Below are 25238 nucleotides of genomic sequence, written 5' to 3' on the forward strand. Positions count from 1 at the left end.
TGTGTTACTGCCAGTTACTGCATGATAATAAAGTGCACTAAAATTTCAAGATCAAAAAGAAAGTGCATAAAATCGTTGCATGGTTTCTGCCAGTTATATTTGGATTTACTCTATAAGCGCAGACGTGACGTTTATAGCAGAATTCTGAGTTATTGTAGTGGAGTACCTGTATAATTGTACTTCAGATGTGCTTGCTTGTCATCTATGTCACCGTTGATATCAGACATACTGAAGAAGATCTGTGAGGTATTGTCACATGTGAATGCACTTTAAAGCCGCAGATAGCCGGCAAAGTTTTAAAGTCCTGTTTTAGCGCTGTGGTTGATTGATGGGTAGAACTTTCACCCTAGAAGTCCTTGGTTTCACCAGACTGAAACTTGGAGTCAAAATAAAAAACTATCGTGAATATACAATTATAATGGATGCCCCTGAATGAAGCCCTAGAACTGAAATTAAAGTATGATGGATAAAATATAGACCGTGATGGAAATTTTAAACCTCAGTTTGTCAGAGTGATAAAGATTTAGGTATGGCAAAGGATTTGTTTGAAGAGTAGGGAACAATATGACCTTTCTGTAGAATCCTTCTCAGTGATGTGGTTGGGAATAATACAGGAAAAGCACAGATGTAACATGCCCATTCTCCAAATGTGTAAAAGCTTTATGATCACTCAGTTTTCGTAGATTGTTTCACTTGACACCTTCTCCTGATTGGTCAACTTCAGGTAGATCGCCAGTTCAGCTCGTTCAAAAACAGAAACCTTACGAATTCAAGCTGACAGTGTCTGAATTTAAGACTTGTTTAAAAATTAGTAGGAGCTGCTGGTAAGCCGCTCGGCTCTGCTCATAATACCTCATGATCTGAGCCGCGACCACGTGAGCACCAATGATTTCTAAGCTATTGCTCCCGATAGAAAAAAGAAAAAACAGTCGGGAGCTCAAACGTCAGGCAAAAATCGCACTGTGTAAGTGGTACAGGACCTGAACATTTCGAGAACCACTGCTTTTGACCATTTTGCCTTTTTATAATACATTCTGTTAAGAAACAGAACCCCAACAGAGGCCATCCATCCTTTCAAACCCCCCCCCCCATTTTGACTCGATGTGCCGATGCCCCTGGAGTGTGTATCACAGGCCTTTTTGTCGCCTGCTATGAATGAATAACTGTGTCATATCCATCAAGCATTACATATGTCCGTGGTGTGAGTGTGCTTCTCAGCAGTTGCAGACTGTCTTTGAACTGCTCCACTAATTAGAGTCAAACAGTCAGCCATGGAGACTGCAGACTAGGTCAGCTGCACAGTCACACTAGCAGGAGATCTGTTCTGATCTAAAACACTACATCTATTTGCCTTTTCCCTTATGTTTTTGTTTTTCTTCCTTTCATATTTCTATGAAATCAAAGCTGTCTTTAAAAGAATTGTCTGGATGAACTTTGAACATTTCCATCCCCAGCCATCTTCAGTGCATAGGAAATTGTCACATCTCGGAGCTTGTATATTTTTGGAAGAACCCTCTGGTGGTGATTAATTCTTAGTCGTGTTTACAGTCATGTAGGTTTCGCTGTAGTGTTGTATTAGTTTATTTGAAATGCATTACATCTGGATCTCCTTTCTCCTTTCCCCAGTCTTAGGCCTTTGGATGTGGAGTTTATGAGACGTCTCAGCAAGGTGGTGAACATTGTTCCTGTCATTGCCAAAGCTGATACCCTAACTCTGGAGGAGAGGGATTTCTTCAAGAAGAAGGTGAGCTAAAGTTTGACTTAAAATTAATGCTTGTTACTGATCTTCTCCAGAGTGAAAGTGATACCATACTTAAAATAAAGTAATAGTTCACCAGAAATGAATAAAAAATTATTGCATTTAATTTAAGAATCTTCATGCAGCTCTTTTCCATACAAAGACAGTTCATAATGACTGTGCTGGTCAAGCTACAAAACTTTTGTGTTTTACTGAAAGTAAAAGTTTTAATATTGTGAATACCACGGACCAATGCATTGAGTTGTGGAAGAACTAGTTTATACCATTTATATGTTCTAGATGTAGTTGGCAAACCAAACCAGTTCTCTTTCATAAGAGATTTCCAAGATTACAGATGGTGTCTCTAAAGCTTCTGCAGAAACACTGCTGCCCTGTGAATGTACTAATGCAGTTTTATTTATTTATTTGGAACAATATGAGGGTGAGTAAATGATAAAAGAATTTTCATTTTTGGGTCAACGATCCCTTTTAAATACAAGTCACAGAGGAATAATTTGTTTACGTAGTTTTAGAGAGCTGTTCTGAGACTGAGATGACATTGGGTATGATAAAGTGTAGTTAAGCAACATCTGTTCTGGGGTTGTTAGCTGCATTTCACATAGCAGTAAAGAGCGCTCACCAACCTCAATGGCTCCTTGTGCTTTTGCTGGCGTGCCTCTTACTGGAAGGATACGTACCACTTGGAACACAGATGTGGATCTTTCTCTGTTTTGGAAAACTCTTCAAGCTTTCTCCTACCAGATTTAAGATGTGCTGTCCAACACTACTTATGCCTCTCTAGCTAATAAGGGACAAGTCAAAGCTACGTTTACTTTCAGAGACCCCCAGGGTCTAGTCCTTATTAAATGTTTTAGGTTTGAGGTAGTGCAGGCTCACTTACTGATGTGACAGCAGTGGAACTCTGTGACATCACTTCCAGTATTGCAGTGTATAGGCCTGTTAAAAGCATTAATGAAGACTGGTATTCTCAGCAACTCCCCTGAGACTATGCAAGATGGAGAGAACAATTCTGACACATGATGGTTATTTTAACTTGAATGTTATTGACATGGACAGTCCAGATGGATATTAGTGAAGGAGTTTTAAACTGAAATGTCTCTCAGAATTACTTTGCTTTTGATTGTTTATTCATTACATACAGTGGCCCCAAAAATAATTTGGACACTTTTGGACACACTTTAACATGCATGAATTGCGAAACGTTAGAAACAAAAGATCACTGCAAATGGAATCTGCAAACAAAGGATGTTAGAGCTTCTCTCAGAACTAACCTCACTTTTATAAGCCATATTTTTGCAAATTACTTTTAACCAGCAGATATCAAGGTGATTTTTTTTGTGGATGTATGAAGTCAGTTCCCCTCAAGTTCATGGGTGTCCTAGCAGAGTAACCACAGGTGTAGTTCATCACATTAACGTGGACATGTTCCACAAAGTTTGACAACTGGAAAGTGTCCAAAAACTTTGACTTCATTTTGAACAAAATATCTATTGTTTTATCATTTAAAACTTCAGAAACGTTGTGGTAAATTTTTTGCTTAGTGTTTGTGCTTTGTATTTCTATGGTTTGATTGATAATTAGTTATATAATGTGAAGATGTTCATTCCATTTTACAGTGTGGCTTAAGTATCCAAATAGTGTCTGGGGCTATTGTAAATGTTTTTTTTTTTTTTTTTCCTGCAGAGCTTAATTGTGTCTTCTTTTTGTGTAGATAAGGGAAGAGCTTCGAGCCAATGGCATAGATGTCTATCCACAGAAAGAGTTTGATGAGGATGCAGAAGACAGAATGATCAATGAGAAAATAAGAGTGAGTTTGCACTACATTTACAAAAGAAAAGAATAATATATTAAGAACATGGTCAGGCTCATGATATAATCTCACTATTTCACTTTCTATTAGGAAATGATTCCTTTTGCTGTAGTAGGAAGTGACCAAGAGTATCAGGTCAATGGAAGAAGACTCTTGGGAAGGAAAACAAAATGGGGAACCATTGAAGGTACTGTTTTCAAACACACTTCTCCCTAAACTTCTATAGGTAGTGTGTTGTCATGGGAGGGAGGGAGGGCGAGAGAGAGAGATTAGTGGAGTGTGGGCAGACAGCACTGCACACAGACAACAGTGTATCTCAAGCACATACTGTTAGTGTAAGGGGAGCTCATTAACCACAAACACCTTAATCTTGTGCGACCCCACGTCCTCATGCACATACATTGTTTTGTCTCCGTACGCTATGCATTGTTTAATTTCATTTAAACCGACTGATCACAGTTCAGGACACTCTGGGCTGTCATTAAAGGGTTAAACTTTCAATGCATCTAATCATGTGACAATACAACATGACACCGATCACAGCGGCGTTTGTGTTTGGGAGAAACGGTAACAAAATCTGGTAAGAAAACTCGTTTTTACATTGAAACCTGTTTGAGTCAAAAGACTAGAGTCTCTAGTTTCATCCAGTATGCCATTTTGAAAATTTCATCAAGTTATCGCGAAACAGCAAGCTGTTAAACACAATGACCGCAGACTATTTTTCCCTTAGAAATCCTATATTCACTGTGCATTATCACACTGAGAATCAGTGGGTGCATCTAAAAGCTGAATAATGGTGCTTTCAGAGGCTGTACACCAGTTTAAGAAGAAAATAAGGTGCATTTCTAACTGTTGTGAGACTAGTGCAGATAGACAGCACACTGGAGGTTAAGTCATTCACTAAATAGAGAGCAAGGGAACAAGGGAGCATCGTATAACTTTATGCTGCTACAGTTGAAGTCAAAAGTTTACATACACCTTAGCCAAATACATTTAAACTGAAGTTTTTTCACAATTCCTGACATTTAATTGTAGAAAACATTCCCTGTCTTAGGTCAGTTAGGATCACTACTTTATTTTAATAATGTGAAATGTCAGAATAATAGTAGAGAGAATGATTTATTTCAGTTTTTATTTCTTTCATCACATTCCCAGTGGGTCAGAAGTTTACCTACACGTTGTTAGTATTTGGTAGCATTGCCTTTAAATTAAGTTGGGTCAAACATTTTGGTTAGCCTTCCACATGCTTCTCACAATAAGTTGCTGGAATTTTGGCCCGCACATGCCTTTTCAGTTCTGCCCACAAATTTTCTGTCAGATTGAGGTCAGGACTTTGTGATGGTCACTCCAATACCTTGACTTTGTTGTCCTTAAGCCATTTTGCCACAACTTTGGAGGTATGCTTGGGGTCATTGTCCATTTGGAAGACCCATTTGCAACCAAGCTTTAACTTCCTGGCTGATGTCTTGAAATGTTGCTTCAATATATCCCCATAATTTTCCTTCCTCATGATGCCATCTATTTAAGTGCACCAGTCCCTCCTGCAGCAAAGCAGCCCCACAACATGATGCTGCCACCCCCATGCTTCACGGTTGAGATGGTGTTCTTCGGCTTGAAAGCCTCACCCTTTTTCCTCCAAACATAACGATGGTCATTATGGCCAAACAGTTCAATTTTTGTTTCATCAAACCAGAGAACATTTCTCCAAAAAGTAAGATCTTTGTCCCCATGTGCACTTGCAAACTGTAGTCTAGCTTTTTTATAGTGGTTTTGGTGCAGTGGCTTCTTCCTTTCTTAGCAGCTTTTCAGGTTATTTCAATATAGGACTTTGTTTTACTGTGGATATAGATACTTGTCAACCTGTTTCCTCCAGCATCTTCACAAGGCCATTTGCTGTTGTTCTGGGATTGATTTGCACTTTTCACACCAAACTACGGTCATCCCTTGGAGACAGAATGCGTCTCCTTGAGCGGTATGATGGTGGTCCCATGGTGTTTATACTTGCGTTCTATTGTTTGTACAGATGAACGTGGTACCTTTTCTGAGGTCTTGGCTGATTTCTTTTGATTTTCCCATGATGTCAAGCAAAGAGGCACTGAGTTTGGAGGTAGGCCTTAAAATACATCCACAGGTATGCCTCCAATTGACTCCAATTAGCCTATCAGAAGCTAATTGCCTAAAGGCTTGACATAATTTTCTGGAATTTTCCAAGCTGCTTAAAGGCACAGTTAATTTAGTGTATGCAAACTTCTGACCCACTGGAATTGTGATTATAGTCCATTCAAAGTGAAACAATCTGTCTGTAAACAATTGTTGGAAAATGTACTCATGTCAAGCACAAAGTAGATGTCCTAAATGACTTGTCAAAACTATAGTTTGCTATAGTTTGGTTAAAGTAAGTTTTAATGACTTCAACCTAAGTGTATGTAAACATCTGACTTCAACTGTAAGTACATTCACTCCAAACTTCCGACCAAAGTTCAGTTTCATGCTGCAAATGATGTTTGGACCACTCGTACAATAATAATGGTAATCATTACATAGATTCAGAATTTATAATGCTAAATTTAATTTTAACATCCTTGGCAGTGACTGGGCGATGCTGGCCATTACTTTGAATTAATGATTCTAATTTCTGATTGGTAAAATGCTTCAGCACTGGCTATCACTTGTTTGTTTGACAGTGCAAAGACAAAAAATATTCTTACCGGAGTTGAAAAAACATTGTAACATAAGTCAAATCAAGTCAAAACATTTTTAATTGTATTGTTTATTTATTTGTGCTTTTCCCAATGCACTTGTTCCAAAGCAGCTTTACAGAAAATCAGTTGTAATGTCTGTAACGTTTTAAAAGCATGAATAACCTACACTCCTGGAAACATAATAAACAGTTTGATAACAATTGTGACTTTCAATAGCTTGATATTATTATTATAATTTTTTTTAATTGTATTTTTTTAATCCTCTTTCTCCCCAATTTGGAATGCCCAATTCCCACAACTTAGTAGGTCCTCATGGTGGTGCGGTTACTCAACTCAGTCTGGGTGGCAGAGGACAAGTCTCAGTTGCCTCCGCTTCTGTACAGTCAATCCACGCATCTCATCACGTGGTTCATTGTGCATGGCACCGCGGAGACTCCCAGTATGTGGAGGCTCATGCTACTCTCCACGATCCACACACAACTTACCGTGCGGCCTATTGAAAGCGAGAACCACTAATCGCGACCACGAGGAGGTTACCCCATGTGATTCTACCCTCCCTAGCAACCGGGCCAATTTGGTTGCTTGGGAGACCTGGCTGGAGTCACTCAGCACTCCCTGGATTTAAACTCGCGATTCCGGGGGTGGTAGTAATCGTCAATACTCACTGAGCTACCTAGGGCCCCTACAATAGCTTGATATTATAAAAAATTTCACAACTTGGTCCTGCTTTCCCCATATGAGGATATCGGTTTTTAGGAAAAGTATTAGTTTTTTTTTTTTTTTTTTTAGTTTTTTTGTGTTTATTAGGGGCACTAGTTTCAAATGAAAAAGTGAAATGGAAAATGCACAGCTGTATCGCGTTCGGGTCTCAGGAGGTTAAAGCATATCTTATCCTCTGAAAATAAGGATCCACTCAGAAGAACATTGAGTGCGTCAGAGTTACTGAGTCATTGTGCTGTTGGACAGTTAACCCTGTAAAGCCTGACATACACTATATTGCCAAAAGTATTCGCTCATCTGCCTTTAGACGCATATGAACTTAAGTGACATCCCATTCTTAATCCATAGGGTTTACTATGACGTCGGCCCACCCTTTGCAGCTATAACAGCTTCAACTCTTCTGGGAAGGCTTTCCACAAGGTTTAGGAGTGTGTTTATGGGAATTTTTGACCATTCTTCCAGAAGCGCATTTGTGAGGTCAGACACTGATGTTGGACGAGAAGGCCTGGCTCGCAGTCTTCACTCTAATTCATCCCAAAGGTGCTCTATCGGGTTGAGGTCAGGACTCTGTGCAGGCCAGTCAAGTTCTTCCACACCAAACTCGCTCATCCATGTCTTTATGGACCTTGCTTTGTGCACTGGTGCGCAGTCATGTTGGAACAGGAAGGGGCCATCCCCAAACTGTTCCCACAAAGTTGGGAGCATGGAATTGTCCAAAATCTCTTGGTATGCTGAAGCATTCAGGGTTCCTTTCACTGGAACTAAGGGGCCAAGCCCAGCTCCTGAAAAACAACCCCACACCATAATCCCCCTCCACCAAACTTCACAGTTGGCACAATGCAGTCAGACAAGTACCGTTCTCCTGGCAACTGCCAAACCCAGACTCGTCCATCAGATTGCCAGATGGAGAAGCGTGATTCATCACTCCAGAGAACGCGTCTCCACTGCTCTAGAGTCCAGTGGTGGCGTGCTTTACACCACTGCATCCGACGCTTTGCATTGCACTTGGTGATGTATGGCTTGGATGCAGCTGCTCGGCCATGGAAACCCATTCCATGAAGCTCTCTATGCACTGTTCTTGAGCTAATCTGCAGGCCACATGAACTTTGGAGGTCTGTAGCGATTGACTCTGCAGAAAGTTGGCGACCTCTGCGCATTACGCACCTCAGCATCCGCTGACCCCGCTCTGTCATTTTACGTGGCCTACCACTTCGTGGCTGAGTTGTTGTCATTCCCAATCGCTTCCACTTGTTATAATACCACTGACAGTTGACTGTGGAATATTTAGTAGCGAGGAAATTTCACGACTGGACTTGTTGCACAGGTGGCATCCTATCACAGTACCATGCTGGAATTCACTGAGCTCCTGAGAGCGACCCATTCTTTCACAAATGTTTGTAGAAGCAGTCTGCATGCCTAGGTGCTTCATTTTATACACCTGTGGCCATGGAAGTGATTGGAACACCTGAATTCAATTATTTGGATGGGTGAGCGAATACTTTTGGCAATATAGTGTATGTAAGAATTGTCAGAAAATACAAATTTTTTAGTACCATTAGACAAACTACGAGGGGGGTGCGTTGCCCTTCTGGCCGATGGAACACCCCTCCACGTTCTGGCGGCCAGTAGCTAGCCCATCCGCCCCTGGCAGTGGCTCCACCGCTCCAGGCGGCCGGCAGTGTGCCCTTCCTCCCCTCGTGAAAGGCAGCCTTTCCTCCACGTCCAGCAGCGGCGACTCCGTCCCCTGGCGGATGGCCGCGGCTGCTCCTTTCGGCGGACGGCAGTGGTGAGGACTCCACGATAGCGCATCCCTCCTCCTTCCCGGGTTTCGGCACCAATGTAACAGGGTTTAAAATTGGAAAGGAGGAGGCGGGAACCGGCTGAACAGTCAAAGTAATATTTTAATAAGAACTTAAAAAGACACAAACACAAATACACACACAGCTGCGTGTGGCTCTCTCGCTCCCGAACTGCCGCATCCGGCTCGGCCTTATCCCTCTCCTCGGCTGATTAGCCTGATTGGGGGCCAGCCGTTTAGACTCACGGCCCGGCCTCACCCTCCTCCTCGTCACAGTATCAAATTTAATACAAAGGTCATTACTCTGCTGAGGCCCAGCAATTCATTTTTGTGTAGGACTTTTGTTATTTAAGTTTCTCTTAGCCCATACATGCTACAGTGGTAAATCTTGGGGTATTATCAAAGGACTCCCTGGGCTTTTCAGAGATACCAAATTTTTGAGAGTTTGGCCATGGCAAGTTCCTCTTCTTGGTCTATAAATATGAATTGAAATGCATCACCGTTCAGTTCAGCACATCAAATTCAATATGAATCAAAAATAAAAATTTTCAATAAACAATTTTTATCATAGGTATTTTATGCACCAAACATTTTTATTTTATTTTTGACATTTAAAAAAGGGAAATTGTAAAACTTTTTTCCCCAGGTCTCTTATGGTACTTATGGTAAGATGACATCATCATAGCTTATAATGTAAAATTATTAGATCTTTATAATGAAAGAGCAGGCTGCATATATGAAAACACAGAGACATAGTAGTTCACACTTTAAATCTTATAAAAAGTATATGTCAGAATTTTCAATTTTATTTATTTTATTTTATTTTTATATACTTTGTGTATTGGGCATGACTGGAATGTAATGGTGATTGAGAAATATACCTCAAAAGCCTGTTGTATCATATTTGATGCATGTAATTTCAGCTGGCTTTTTCAATAAAATAATATAAAAAATGTAACCAAGCACAAGTTGCTTATATTCAGCAAATACTCATTTTAAAATATCAGTAACAATATAATAATTACTGTCACTTTTACTTCATTAAAATAAGCTGTCACTTTTCACACAAGTCTGCCACCATTTTATCTATATAAACACTGAAACCACTTTTTTCACAAATAACCATTAGATGGAGCCATAAAGATTTGAAACTTGCAAACCATACATTCTTTGGCTTGACAGCTTGAACAAAGACCGAAACAGGAGCTGTCAAACTTTGTGTGTCATATTTGATACACACGGCATTATAGGGTTAAAATGCATTTAAAAGTGAGTGCCCGCAGCTATGGACCGCAGTGTCTTTGACTAAAAAAAAATATATTTCTGTCTGAGGGGTATAGACCATTTCAAGACGGTTTAAGGAAGTGATGTCTTTTTGTCCTTGAACGTTCCTGCTAGTTGTCGAACTCAGACTGCGTTCCAAATGGGATAAATCACCCTCCAAACGGCACATTGAAGGGAGAACATTCATGAACAGTCATGCTGTAAGATCACTTCAAACAGAATTTCCAGTAAAAACATTTTTAGTTCAGAATGGTTCTTATTATTGAGCCCCATACCTTTTAGCCTTTCAAAGCTCTCACAGTGGATGGGAAAGTCTTCGAAGGGAATAGGGCATAAGGATGTTCACTTCTGAATGGAACGGACCCTCATTCAAAACAACCATGGGAGGCACTTCATTCATAGTGATTCATAGTGTATGTGCAATATAGGGCCTGTTTGTCCCTTTTTCTTTTTTTTTTCCAACTCTTCTGAGAGTAACGTGATTATTGTTACTAACGTTAACTTGATTGTCATAAAATGTCATTATTAAAATGTGGACCATGTTATTTGGTGACTGGATGCTCCCTGGGTGCCAGGAACTAATGGAAATTAAAGAGTTTAGATCTCAGAAAAAGCAACGACAAATGGACTTATGAACCTCTTCAGTGAAGTGAGACGACTGTATACGTGCACTATTAAAAACTGTTGCACACATCTTATCACTGGTAGGTGAATGAAATTTATGGCAATTAATTGTAAGCTTGATAGGTCACCCAGACAGCTTCAATGGTTATAAGAAGAGTGTTCCAATATTCCCTAGCTCTCTGTTGATTAAATAATTGTGAGAATCTAAACTATAATACAATTTCATCGCCTCTTTGGTGCAGATGCGTTTATATCAACAACATGACTGGATAAGTCACTTCAAGTATAAGTTTGACGATATTTGAGGAAAATGTTAACTCGGAGCCTTATTTAAAGGATCTGTTAATGATACTATACAGTGCATCAGGAAAGTATTCACAGTGCTTCACTTTTTCCACATTTTATGTTACAGCCTTATTCCAAAATGGATTAAGTTCATTATTTTCCTAAAAATTCTACAAACAATACCCCATAATGACAATGTGAAAGAAGTTTGTTTGAAATTCTTTGCAAATTAATAAAAAAAAAAAAAATGAAAAAAAAAAAAAAACACACATACATAAGTATTCACAGCCTTTGCTCAATACTTTGTTGAAGCACCTTTGGCACCAGTTACAGCCTCAAGTCTTTTTGAGTATGATGCTACAAGCTTGGCACACCTATATTTGGGCAGTTTCTACCATTCTTCTTTGCAGGACCTCTCAAGCTCTATCAGGTTGGATGGGGAGCGTCGGTGCACAGCCATTTTCAGATCTCTCCAGAGATGTTCGATCGGGTTCAAGTCTGGGCACTGGCTGGGCCACTCAAGGACATTCACAGAGTTGTCCCGGAGCCACTCCTTTGTTATCTTGGCTGTGTGCTTAGGGTCGTTGTCCTGTTGGAAGATGAACCTTCGCCCCAGTCTGAGGTCCAGAGCGCTCTGGAGCAGGTTTTCATCAAGGATGTCTCTGTACATTGCTGCATTCATCTTTCCCTCGATCCTGACTAGTCTCCCAGTTCCTGCCACTGAAAAACATCCCCACAGCATAATGCTGCCACCACCATGTTTCACTGTAGGGATGGTGTTGGCCAGGTGATGAGCAGTGCCTGGTTTCCTCCAGGCATGACGCTTGCCATTCAGGCCAAAGAGTTCAGTCTTTTCTTCTCATGGTCTGAGAGTCCTTTAGGTGCCTTTTGGCAAACACCAAGCGGGCTGTCATGTGCCTTTTACTGAGGAGTGGCTTCCGTCTGGCCACTCTACCATACAGGCCTGATTGGTGGCGTGCTGCAGAGATGGTTGTTCTTCTGGAAGGTTCTCCTCTCTCCACAGAGAAATGCTGGAGCTCTGTCAGAGTGACCATCGGGTTCTTGGTCACCTCCCTGACTAAGGCCCTTCTCCCCCTGATCGCTCAGTTTGGCCGGGTGGCCAGCTCTAGGAAGAGTCCTGGTGGTTCCAAACTACTTCCATTTACAGATGATGGAGGCCACTGTGCTCATTGGGACCTTCAATGCTGCAGAAATTTTTCTGTACCCTTCCCCAGATCTGTGCCTCGATACAATCCTGTCTCGGAGGTCTACAGACAATTCCTTGGACTTCATGGCTTGGTTTGTGCTCTGACATGCACTGTTAACTGTGGGAACTTATATAGACAGATGTGTGCCTTTCCAAATCATGTCCAATTAACTGAATTTACCACAGGTGGACTCCAATCAAGTTGTAGAAACACCTCAAGGATGATCAGTGGAAACAGGATGCACCTGAGCTCAATTTTGAGTGTCATGGCAAAGGCTGTGAATACTTATGTACATGTGTGTTTTTTTTTGTAAAAAAATTTTTAATCAATTTGCAAAGATTCCAAACAAACTTCTTTCACTTTGTCATTATGGGATATTGTTTGTAGAATTTTGAGGAAAATAATGAATTTAATCAATTTTGGAATAAGGCTGTAACATAGCAAAATGTGGAAAAAGTGAACTGTAAGTGCTTCAGGAATACTTGCATTCTAATGCCTTTGTTTTTGTTTACATCAGAGATTATTTTAGTTACTGAGATTACAACCTCAGCGGTTCTATCATAGGAGAGAGCGTAACGATCAGCGTACACCTACCTGTCGCAAAATTGTCCGTGTCTGTGTCTATTACAAAACAGCAATTTTATCATAGTAAACTCCGCACAGAGATTACTCCAATAGGATTGTTTAGTGTAAAACATGTTGAAGATTAGCAGGCAGGTGGTTGATTCATTAAGTAATGAGCTGTTTCCTCACAAAAGCAGTTTTTTCAGCACACTGAAGCATCTCCTCCATAGACATCCATTAAAAAATAACAGCTTCTTGTTTTCTCGCCAGTGTACCACCACAGAATGTATATGGGACCGCCACGTTATGCTATTTTAAGCTAAGCTTGTAGGCTCCCCTATTAGAAGTGCTCTGATTTACGTAGTCCTGCAGTAAATTCATTTCACATGTTTACACTTAGTTTCAGAGTTTTCAGTGTTTCTCTGAAATACCCTACTCCTTTGTGGGATAAGGCTCTGCTGTTCTAAAAGGAATATTCTGGGTTAGTAACAACCTAATATTTGCATGTGTGTGTGTGTGTGTGTGTGTGTGTGTGAGGTGTGAAAATGTTGTGGGCACTGGCCAGTGATCACAAGAAAGATGTTTCCGTTTTGTTGTCACAGATGTTTAAATGGCTTCACATCGCAGCTCCATATAGCATTAAAAACTCAGTAACTTTTTTGAGAAGTATTTTGAGAGTTGACGTTAAAATAACCTTGTAATTACCCTGTAATTTATTTGAGGAGCTCAACTCCTCTTATTAAAGTCTTTCTTTGAAAACCGTTAATTTCCTGCACTGGATGTTTTTGAGGCCGCTTCAACAGTGGTTTCTCTTTCTTATTCTTGGAGTTTGACAAAATCTATAATTCATGAACACATTTTTCTTACCCAGGCAGCTGCGTGTTTGTCACACAGAATTTGTCAGGCTGTCAACTTTATCTCTCAGAAAGGCTTTGGCTGAAATTGAATTACTAGAGACTGAGGTGGTAATGTCTTATTGCTACTCCCTCCCTGTGCCTACTTGCAACAGCTCCACCTACTGACTATGTGGTCTTTGCCATGAAATAAATATATTCCCCCAACTGGATATAGAGGATAAACTTACCAATTATCTGATTAGTGCTCTTTGCCGTCTTCATGATTTATAACTTGGGCTCTAATGTATCTATATGTCACTTGTGTTTTGGTGTCTTTAGTTGAGAATATTGCCCACTGCGAGTTTGCTTACCTGCGGGATCTCCTCATAAGGTGAGTTGTTTTAGTATTTATCAGTGGTCAAAGTTTTTTATTTTAGTCATAATTTTTTTCTTCACTGAAATGTCTTTTAGTCAATATTTCATCATATTAATAATTTTTTTTTTGTCCATTTTACTCTGACAAAAATGCCATATTTCAGTCAACAAAAATAATATAATTATATTTAATCATCAAAATGTCACTCTTAACAGACTAAATTATTTTTTTATTTTATTTATATATATATATATATATATATATATATATATATATATAAATACATTTTAGTTTATTAATGTATCAACTTACTGAAGACATTTTTAAAACCTGAGCTTCACTGTCTGTGCAGATGTAAGTTGTAAAAATACATTGTGGAAATACCTGATTAATTTCATTTATGAAAGTGATTAACCCAATAGTAAAGCATTGGGGCAATGCTAAGTTTGGCGGCGTTCAGCTCAAGCTCCTCAAGCAGGGCAATCCCCAAAATAATAGAACTGGATCATTTCAATCAATGATATTCAACAAGATTTTCCTTCTAAAAATATTGTTAGTGCATTGGTAGAATCTTGTGTTGTTGTTTGTTTCTCCATATTTTTGCGACAGCATGCTTGAATTAAAACCATTTAATAGTTTTTTGTCTCGTCATTGTAATCATTAACAAAATCAAAAACACTTTGTGAATAAACTTTTTAAGTCTGAGATTTAGAGCTGGGGTTAAGTACATTGTTTAATTTATAACTTGCGTTAAGTCTAAGATTGGGTTATAGCTTTGGTTGTCTAAGATTAGAGTTAGAATTAAAGCTGGGGTTAAGCCTAAAATTATAGTTACACCTAAGGGTCTAAAATTGTTTAGTGTAAAACTATTGGAGATGGGGTTAAGTGTAACATTAGATCTAATGCTAGGGTTAGGGATATGTTTAAGACTGGAGTTACAGCTATGGTAAGGGTTGAGTCTACAATCAAAATTCCCCATTCTAACTATCTAATTGGCTCATGTTCCACAGAACCCACATGCAAAATATTAAAGACATCACCAGCAGCATCCACTACGAGATGTACCGCGTCCGCCGGCTCAATGAGAACAATACTCAGGCCAACGGCCTTGGTGAGCACCACCCAGCTTCCCATGAAATCTAGCACCTCCACTCAAACCCCTGGTTGGTCCCTTCTCTCAAATCCCCAACCCTGTATTCACCTTACACTCTGTTTCGCCCCCTTCAATCAGCCCTGTACTGAAGTGAAGAGGTCCATCAAGAGAAGCACATAATGATTTTACCTCCCAGAAACTCCAGCACAGCACCGTTAAAACCTTTCACTCCTCTACACTTGTGCCTGAGACCCGGGGGCAAAGAGCTCTAGCTCACAAATAACACTCCCTTTGGCTGTTAAAGAGCTTCTCCATATACTGCATGTGTTTGACTTGGTCTGCTGATGCTTCAAGTGTGTGTTTGCATTGTTTGTTTTTTTTTTTTTTTGGTGGATGGTTCTAATTGGTCAAGCTGTGGAAAAGCTCTTTATGTGCAATATAGGGCCTGTTTGTCCCCTTTTTTTTTATTTATTTTTTTATCTCTGCTAATAGAAAAAAACAAAATATCTTAAACCAGCCTAAGCTGGATTGCTGGTCTAAGCTGGTTTAAGGCCATCTAGCTGCTCTCCCAGCCTGTCCAAGATAACTGGTTTAGTGTCCCAAAGCCCCTCTGTGAAACCAGAAAACAAGACCAGCTAAAACTAGCAAAACATGTTAGGCTGGTTTAAGCTGTTTTTAGCAGGGAGTTTTATAGGCATTTTCTCAAACACTCCTTTTTTTTTTTTTTTTTTTTTTTTTTTTTTTTTTTGATTTAATATTTATGCTTAATTTTGAGGGAGATAGGCTAAGTCAGAGGCTAAGTCATCTTTTGAACCCAGAGCTCATGTGAGATATGACCTCATTATTTCCATTATGCATTATAAATAATGTTCCATTAGTTCCAGCTGTCCCATTTAGATGGAGTTGTGTGTGGAGGCTAAAGGTTATCTGGTTTCTCTGCCTATAAAATGAATGCTAGAATGCCAATAGCACTTCAGAGAAACCAGATGTGCCATTGGTCTTGCAGTTGTTTTTTGTGTTCACATATGAATGAATGAATGAATGAATATGTGCAAACATTTACAGGAAAACAGACTCAGTGAACCCCTGGTGCCTTATAAAAAAATTGCAGTGAGTGGAATTACAGGTTTAGGATTTGTATTTGAAAGATTATCCAAACTGAATAGTATTTATGTACATGAGATTAATTGAGATTGTGGTAATGATTCTTTACACCCTTGTTTCCCCATGTTCACACTCCAATACTCCTTGAATGGACCAATGGCTATGAACGTTGTTATTTATAACAGAATGTGATCTGGCCTATAGTTTGAATAGGAAGGAGAATTGCAATGCCTTTTGAGCTGATGGAAAGCACTCAAAAGAACTTTTGTCTGTATTTTGTTTTACATCATCACATCCCCTTGTTCTCGCCCACTCGTGCTGAATATGTGGAAATTTACACCATCTAGACCCCTTTGGTCATTTGTTTCTCTTTGCTCAGAGGAAAAGGCCTACAGTTGAGAGAGTGTGTAATCAGTGCCAACATGTGTGCCTGACATTTTAAATATGCCTGCCATGTGTGACGAGGAGCCACTTTTGAGAATGCCGAAATTCAAGGTGCTCAGGCTTTGTTCTTGTCTGCAAAACCCTTTATAATTGCTCATTGTTGGGGAAATATCTTTTTGTCCTGTGCTGTATATTCATAGAAATAATTTTTTTGTTTTGGTATTCAGAGTAACACAAATACATTTGATATCTTGTTATTTTAAAGAAATAAAGATTTAAATGATCATTTTGACTAAGTTATTAATTGACTCATGTCTAGATGTCGTAATTGCTCAAAGCAAATAGTACTGGTAAGATTTGTTGATTTGACATTATCCCCATTACCACTCTACTGTATGAAACTAAATATCTGTGTGACACTTTCCATGTACAATTGTGCTCAAAAGTTTGCATACCCTTGGAGAATTGGTAATATATGAACCATTTTTAAAGAAAACATGAGTGAGCAGTCAAAACACATTTCTTTCATTTCTTATGGGATTCATTTTCAACTGTAGGTTATAACAGAATGGCACAATCATAAAACAAAACATGGCAACAATGAAAAAAATTAAATGACCCCTGTTCAAAAGTCTGCATACCCTTAGTTCTTAATACTGTGTATTGCCCCCTTTAGCATCAATGACAGTGTGCAGTCTTTTGTAATAGTTGTCTATGAGGACCCAAATTCTTGCAGGTGGTATAGCTGCCCATTCGTCTTGGCAAAATGCCTCCAGGTCATGCAAAGTCTTTGGTCGTCTTGCATAAACCGCACGTTTGAGATCTCCCCAGAGTGGCTCGATGATATTAAGGTCAGGAGACTGTGATGGCCACTCCAGAATCTTCACCTTTTTCTGCTGTAACCACTGGAGGGTCAACTTGGCCTTGTGCTTAGGGTCATTGTCATGCTGGAAAGTCCAAGAGCGTCCCATCCGCAGCTTTCGTGCAGAAGAATGCAAATTGTCTGCCAGTATTTTCTGATAACATGCTGCATTCATCTTGCCATCAATTTTCACAAGATTCCCTGTGCCTTTAGAGCTCACACACCCCCAAAACATCAGTGAGCCACCACCACGCTTCACAGTGGGGATGGTATTCTTTTCACTATAGGCCTTGTTGACCCCTCTCCAAACATAGTGCTTATGGTTGTGACCATAAAGCTCTATTTTGGTCTCGTCACTCCAAATTACAGTGTGCCAGAAGCTGTGAGGCATGTCAAGGTGTTGTCGGGCATATTGAAACCGGGCTTTTTTGTGGCATTGGCTTCTTTCTGGCAACTCGACCATGCAGCTCATTTTTGTTCAAGTATTGTCGTATTGTGCTTCTTGAAACAACCACACTGTCTTTTTCCAGAGCAGCTTGTATTTCTCCTGAGGTTTCCTGTGGGTTTTTCTTTGTATCCTGAATAATTCTTCTGGCAGTTTTGGCTGAAATCCTTCTTGGTCTACCTGACCTTGGCTTGGTATCAAGAGATCCCTGAATTTTCCACTTCTTAATAAGTGATTGAACAGTACTGACTGGCATGTTAAAGGCTTTGGATATCTTTTTATATCCTTTTTCCATCTTTATAAAGTTCCATTACCTTGTTACGCAGGTCTTTTGACAGTTCTGTTCTGCTCCGCGTGGCTCAGTATCTAGCCTGCTCAGTGCATCCACGTGAGAGCTAACAAACTCATTGACTATTTATACACAGACACTAATTGCAATTTTAAAAGCCACAGAAATGGAAATTAACCTTTAATTGCCATTTTAAATCTGTGTGTGTCACCTTATGTGTCTGTAACAAGGCCAAACATTCAAGGGTATGTAAACTTTTGATCAGGGCCATTTGGGTGATTTCTGTTATCATTATGATTTAAAAAGGAGCCAAAGAACTATGTGATGTTAAATGGCTTCATATGATCACTATCCTTAAATAAAAGAGCTTTTTTGCATGATTAGTCATATTTTCAAAATCAATGCCTCAATTTCTGCCAGGGTATGCAAACATTTGAGCACAACTGTATGTGTTAAATTAAATTTTAATTAGGTTAAATTAAGGTGTTGCATTAAATTAAGTGCTTTTAAAGCCATAGAATTTTGTCATTAATTTGACATTTCCTAGAAATATACAGTATGGAAGTGACTCGTTTTTTAAAAGCTTAACCACGTTTTATTCGTTAATTATTTTGTTAACAAGGTTATTGCACTCTAATTACATCCAACATAGTAAATTGACTTTCACTTCAATTTCTGTCTGGATAAGATATCTCAGCTAGAATTCATACACTCTAAAGGACCACAGGATGGCGAAACATAGTCCTTGAATTCATTTTTTATTTCTTAACCATAATTCATAAGTAACTTCACCCACCTGAAATGCATATGCGGGTCGAAATAGACCCAGGTGAAATCTAGATGCTTATTTTTTATAAAGCTACTTATTTTTTCATGGAAGATTAACATGAAAACATTAATGTTATTAATAATTTACATTTTGATATATATATATTTATATATATTACACAGCTCTGGAAAAAAATAAGAGACCACTGCAAAATTTTATTTATAGATATGTGTTTGAGTAAAATTAACATTTTTGTTTTGTTCTATAAAGTACTGACAACATTTCTCCCCAAATTCCAAATAAAAATATTGCAATTTAGAGCATTTATTTGCAGAAAATTACAGCTGGTCAAAATAACCAAAAAGATGCAGTGCTTTCAGACCTCGAATATTGTAAAGAAAACAAGTTCATATTCATTTTGAAACGACACAATACTGTTTTAACTTACCTATAAATAGTAAATCCAGAGAAACTGATAATTTTGCAGTGGTCTCTTAATTTTATCCAGAGCTGTACGTGTGTGTGTGTGTGTGTGTGTATGTGTATGTGTGTATATATATATATATATATATATATATATATATATATATATATATATATTATACACACACACACACACACTCTACACTTGACTGAAATGTTTCTCATGATCTTAAACATCTTTTGATCTGAAGGTGTATGATTAAATGTTTGAAATTAGTTTTGTAGACAAAAATATAATTGTGCCAACATATTTATTTCATTATAAAACTAAAATGTAATAAAAAAATAAGTTTTTGAAATGGATGACTTGGACCAAGTAATAAAGAAGAGCAGCAAATAAGTGCCCAACATAGATGGGAACTCCTCCAATACTGTTTAAAATGCATCCCAGGGTGATACCTCAAGAAGTTGGTTGAGAAAATGGGTCCAAAGGGTGACTACTTTGAAGATGCTGAAATATAACACAGTTTTGATTTTTTTTTTTTTGGGATTTTTAGTCACAACATAATTCCCATAGTTCCATTTATGTTATTACATAGTTTTGATGACTTTTATTCTAAAATGTGAAAAAAAAAAAAAAAGAAATTATAATAAGTGTTTAAAAAATTGATTAGTAGTGTATATAGATACTGTATATCCTGAAGCTTGCAGATGACACCACGGTCATTGGCCTCATCCATGACAGTGACGAGTCTGCATACAGATGGGAGGTTGATTAGCTGGCTGGCTGGTGCGGTCACAACAACCTTGAGCTGAACACGCTCAAAACAGTGGAGATGATAGTGGACATCAGTGAGGAAACGTGCAGGTAGAATCACTATGACCCCACACACCCTGCCCACTCCCTCTTTGAACTGTTGCCCTCTGGCCGGCGCTACAGAGCATTGAGTGCCAAGACATCCAGGCACAAGAACAGTTTTTATCCTCAGGCCATTCTCCCCCATAGTGCAATAATGTAAATACATATCTCATGTACATATGTAAATTCACATATTTAATTCAATAACTGTACATACCTCTACCTTGCATATACATTACCACGTACACATGGACATGCGCCATTTTGTTATTTGTCCTATTATTTGTATATCTATTTATACTCTTACCTTGTTTTATATTCTGTCTAACTATAATTTTCTGTGTGCACTTGTTTTTCCTATCACCAAAATAAATTCCTTGTGTACGTGAGAACACTTGGCAATAAAGCTCATTCTGATTTTGATTTCAAATATATATATATATATATATATATATATATATATATATATATATATATATATATATATATATATATATATTCACACACATTGAAAATGAAGTAGGAGTTTTGGGTGACAGTGTAAAAAAATGCTTTATAACAGAAATATGGGTAGTTTCCATGTTTGGTGGTACAATATAAAATGTCAAACCTAGCCATACAAACACACATTTTAGTACAATAGACAAGGATAGTCTTTTTTTTATTTTTTTATTTTGCGCCATATTAGTCTGTGTAGCTTTGTTGTCTGGGGTTGTGAGGCATACTTGAATAAAGAAAAATGTCAGGTTTAAACACCACTGTGCCCTTGCTGTGAACTAGGCATCTAACCTAGTTCTAATTCAACTAAGTATTAAACACGTCAGTTTACATGGTCAAAGACAGTTTTATTGAGGAATTCCTGGAGTGACAGATTAGAAAACTAACCAATTCATGTTAAAAATATAGTTAAGAAGTAGACGGTCATGCAATTTTTGACCCACATTCTATGCATTCTAGGGTTCATTTTTAGAAACGCTCTCTTTTTCACCAAATCCATTCTACTCTTCTGCACAGAGTTGAACCTAAATCTTATTATTTGGAAATCTCTAAAAGGCATCTGACATTGCTTTTAATAAAATGCATACATTACATCAATTTCAACAGGTACAGTACTAGGCATTGTAGGCATTTAAACTGAACATTTAGACTTAACCGCTTCCATGATTGAAGTCTTTCATAGAACAAATCACTACTATAAAGCACCTGCTAGGAGTAACAGTACTTGACACATATATAAGGTTTTCTTTTTATTTGGATATAATTTCTGTGTCTCTTCCTCACCTTTACAGAAACAGTTGGCTCCCTACTTTGCCCGCCCCCTGTCTTTTCACCTGCCCAGCCCACAAAACTCTTTCCCACATTCCTTCTCTCATGCAGCCCATGGATACATTGAGACAGTGAGGCATCTGGTACCTACTACGCTCTGTTTGCACTCCCTCCTTGCTGCGGTGCCACTGTTGCATGTTGCTGTAATTAAATTAATTTGCCATTTGAATGAGCTTAGTTTGTCTCTTCGTGAAGATGAGAGGGCCCTCGGAGTGCACTTTCGAGTGGGCAAAGCCCTGCTGTCTACAAAGCACTAAACTCTAAAGGTGGCATATTTATTTTGCCCCTGAGGACTAGTTCCTGTCTCACAGTGTATGTTCGTACTCTGCATGAGTTTGTATTTGTTGTCACTCTAATTATATGCTGTCCTGTCTCATCTACAGTTTGGGAATATTAAATCTCCTAAGTGACTGCCGGCTGTCATCTGACCAGCTCTGGAAGTCGCGTATGGGATATTTAGTCTGTTCTGTATGTCTGTGTGTTTTGTTAGTTTGTTTGATTAATTATGGGGACTGTGGGAAAGAGCATCAGTCATGCTGTACACAGCTTTTCATTACATTAGGGAGGGCGCTGGGAGGCGACATTTGTTTGGACCACATTAATGAACCTCAGCACACAAACTGCATCGTAAATGCTCTTTGCTTTGATGTATTTGCACTAACTGAGACTAATCATGCAAATACCAAATGTATAGAGTATGTAGAGGGGGTATGGTTAATGTTATGTCGTTATCTAGAGCAGGGGTTTTCAAACCAAGCAGAACATTTCAGAGAAAATGGGTGGAAAAATGTAAAAAAAGTAAACATTTACAAAGTTTGACAGTAGAAAGCAGACGAAAACAGTAATAAATACATAACTCTAATAGTGGGTAGAAAAAAGATCCTTAAAGCTGAAATATGTCATTTCTGCGCCACCAAATGGAATTGCAAAAAACTAAAATGTTTTCTGAATCAGCCCCTTGCCTACCATTGGTCAAACAAAGAGAAAGCCCCGCCCCCAACTCATGCTAATGGTTGAGTAACGATGCTGGGGCAGTTTCGAGCAGGTCAGTCAAAACAAACAGAGGAATTTTCATAGTGCCACAGAGACACAGTGTTTACAGTTTCTGAGAAAATTAACCTATGCATGGCTTACTAATAGTTGTCTCTGCATATTAAGCTGGGATAGGAGAAGGCATTTTAACACAGGAAAAAGTTACATACTTCAGCTTTAAAGGAAAAGGTCACCCAAAAAATCTAATTTGATTTTGTAAAAAAAAAAAAAAAAAATGTCATGTCTCTTCAAACCCATATGACTTTCTTGCCACTATGGAACACAAAAGGTGATTTTTAAAAAAAAAAAAATGTTTTTTTTTTTTTATGTCTTCACAGGGTTTATTTGCCATAATGTATATGTGAATGGTCTGTTAAGCTTAAAAAAGGACCAAAATGGCCATAAAATCACAGTAAAAGTAATCAATACGTCTAATGCACTATATTCCAATTCTTTTGAAATTATGTGATCAGTTTGCTGGAATAACAGAACAAAATTCAAAAAATTATTTACTCTGAAATCTTTTCACTTTAAGTTCAGTGTTTTTGTTATTTAATTTAGCAAAGCCATGTTTTCTTTACCACACTTCCTAATTTTCTCATATAATATAAATGGGTCTTTGTACATGAAAATATAAAGCTACCTTTATACTTCAAGATATGGGGTCCTTTGCAGGGGGATCATCATATTTGGGGGTCCTTGGCATCAAAAAGTTTGAAAACCCCCTAGTGAGACGCAACCTTAAAATGGGATACAGGTCTATCGGGTTCTGGACAGGGAAAAGCTAATTCTAAAATTAAATAATAAACTGCAATTTACCGTATAGACTTTCATAGGATGGCAAAATAAATAGTTTTTAAACTTTAAAAAAGGAGGGAAAAGGTTTCCTTGTACAGTATCTTTGGTTGTCAACATCAATAATTTTGCATTTTGGTGGGCTTATGCAATTATAGGTGATGTTAATACATTTATTTTACGATCATTTTTGTTTACATTATGACCTTAGGATTTGTTGATTTCACATACTGTCCCTATTTCTGCTTTACTCTATGAAATTATATTTTTGTGCAACGCTTTCCATCTACTGTTAAATTAAGTTTTTAACTAGGATAAATTAAGGTGACATGTGCTTTCATTAAAGCCATATAATATTGACACTCGTTAGCAAGTATCCTAGAAATATATGAAAATCATTCTTTAAAAAAAAAAAAAAAACGTACCCATGTCTGTTATATTTTTATTATTTTATTAACAAAGTTATTGCACGGCAATTACATTATAGATAATAATTTGACTTTCAGCACTATTTCAGTCTGGATCAGAAATGAAGAAATGGCTCTTTAACCAACATGATCGTGGTACTTCAGTTAACAAATTTCTAACAGTCTAAAGGCCCTATACGAATGAGTGTGAACCATAGTGCTTGAACCAAAATACATGTTCATTTTTGTTTGTGTACAATACACAATTCTGGTACTGTGTCGGCTCACCACTTGATGTCCAAGGTAAAATCTCGGTCCTGGAGAAAACAAAACAGTTATCAAGAACTGCTGTGTGGTGTAGATATATTGTATGGCATTAACCCATGTCCAACTCTCCTCCTCCATTTTTTTTGTTCACAATAATCATCATCTGCCAGAACTGTCTTTGACAAAACCTTCATAGTAATTAGCAACATTCTCCAACATCTAATTCTCACCCCACCTCTTTGATCTGCATATATTTGCTGCTTTAAGACTCATGTGTTAACAAGGATGGCTTATTTAAAAGCCCTTTTTTAGTACCCCACTGTAATTAGACACATTACCTGCCATTTTGTTTAATATTAATGATCAGAGCTGGCATGGATGCAGGCACCTGCTGTCATGCTCCACCAAGCCCCTTGATTACCTCAGCAGGCATCTGTGCAATTTGTTTCAGATTTGTTTGTTTTTTTCCTCCTCTCTATCATTTCATTTTTCTATTTTTGTTTTCCACTTTTGCCTCTACCTTGCCACCCTGCTCTGTATCCCTCTCCCTGTGCTTCATATGTCAGATGTTCTGTCTTCTTCTCTGTCTGCTGGCTCAGTGCCAGGCTCTCAGACATGCAGGGGAGGGGTGGCGGCTTCAGCCAAATTATACTGGGCTTGATTAGGAGGCAGCTGCAAATTCAGTTAAATATGGTGTGGTGGGGTCATCCTCATGTCGTATTTCTTTGTTCCATGTAACACAAAAGGAGATGTTAACAGAATGTTAGGCACTGACAGCCTTAGTCATCATTCACTTTCATTGTATGGAAAAAAGATTCAAAGAAAGTGAATGGTTACTGAGGGTAACATTCTTCTTAACATTTCCTTTTGCGTTTCACGGAACAAAGAAATTAATGCATATTTGGAATGACATGAGGTTGATTATTAAATTGACAGAATTTTCATTTTTTGGGTTAACCATCACTTTAAGATGGTTCGTGGATTTTAGAGAAACATTCAAGCCTTTTGTGCATTAATGCTGTTGGGTTTTTAATTAAGGTCATCAGAAATATGATAAACCTTGTACTGTTATATGTCAGGATTGTGGTGCATTTTCATTGCATGCACATGAGAGTTTATTATAGACAGAAAACAGCAGAGCAAAAAATTGAGAAACTGAGACCAAGAGAGAGCGAGAGAGGTAAATGTAGAGCGAGAGAGCATCCTCCCTTATTTCC

General features: G+C 38.3%; 1 protein-coding gene across 6 annotated transcripts in view; it reads left to right on the forward strand.

Moving 5' to 3' along the window:
- The window catches only part of LOC127450927 (septin-9-like), a 145737-nt gene extending 128904 nt beyond the window's left edge, over window positions 1–16833 (forward strand). For all 6 annotated transcript variants that reach the window (XM_051715417.1, XM_051715416.1, XM_051715415.1 and 3 more), the window contains 5 exons: window positions 1627–1744; window positions 3471–3566; window positions 3660–3756; window positions 13930–13981; window positions 14977–16833. In XM_051715417.1, coding sequence (XP_051571377.1) covers window positions 1627–1744; window positions 3471–3566; window positions 3660–3756; window positions 13930–13981; window positions 14977–15109 — 496 coding nt within the window. In that variant the 3' untranslated portion in view covers window positions 15110–16833. The remainder of the gene's footprint in view (window positions 1–1626; window positions 1745–3470; window positions 3567–3659; window positions 3757–13929; window positions 13982–14976) is intronic.
- The last annotated feature ends 8405 nt before the right edge of the window (window positions 16834–25238 follow it).

Source organism: Myxocyprinus asiaticus, chromosome 13, assembly GCF_019703515.2.
Source record: "Myxocyprinus asiaticus isolate MX2 ecotype Aquarium Trade chromosome 13, UBuf_Myxa_2, whole genome shotgun sequence".
NCBI classification, from domain to species: domain Eukaryota; kingdom Metazoa; phylum Chordata; class Actinopteri; order Cypriniformes; family Catostomidae; genus Myxocyprinus; species Myxocyprinus asiaticus.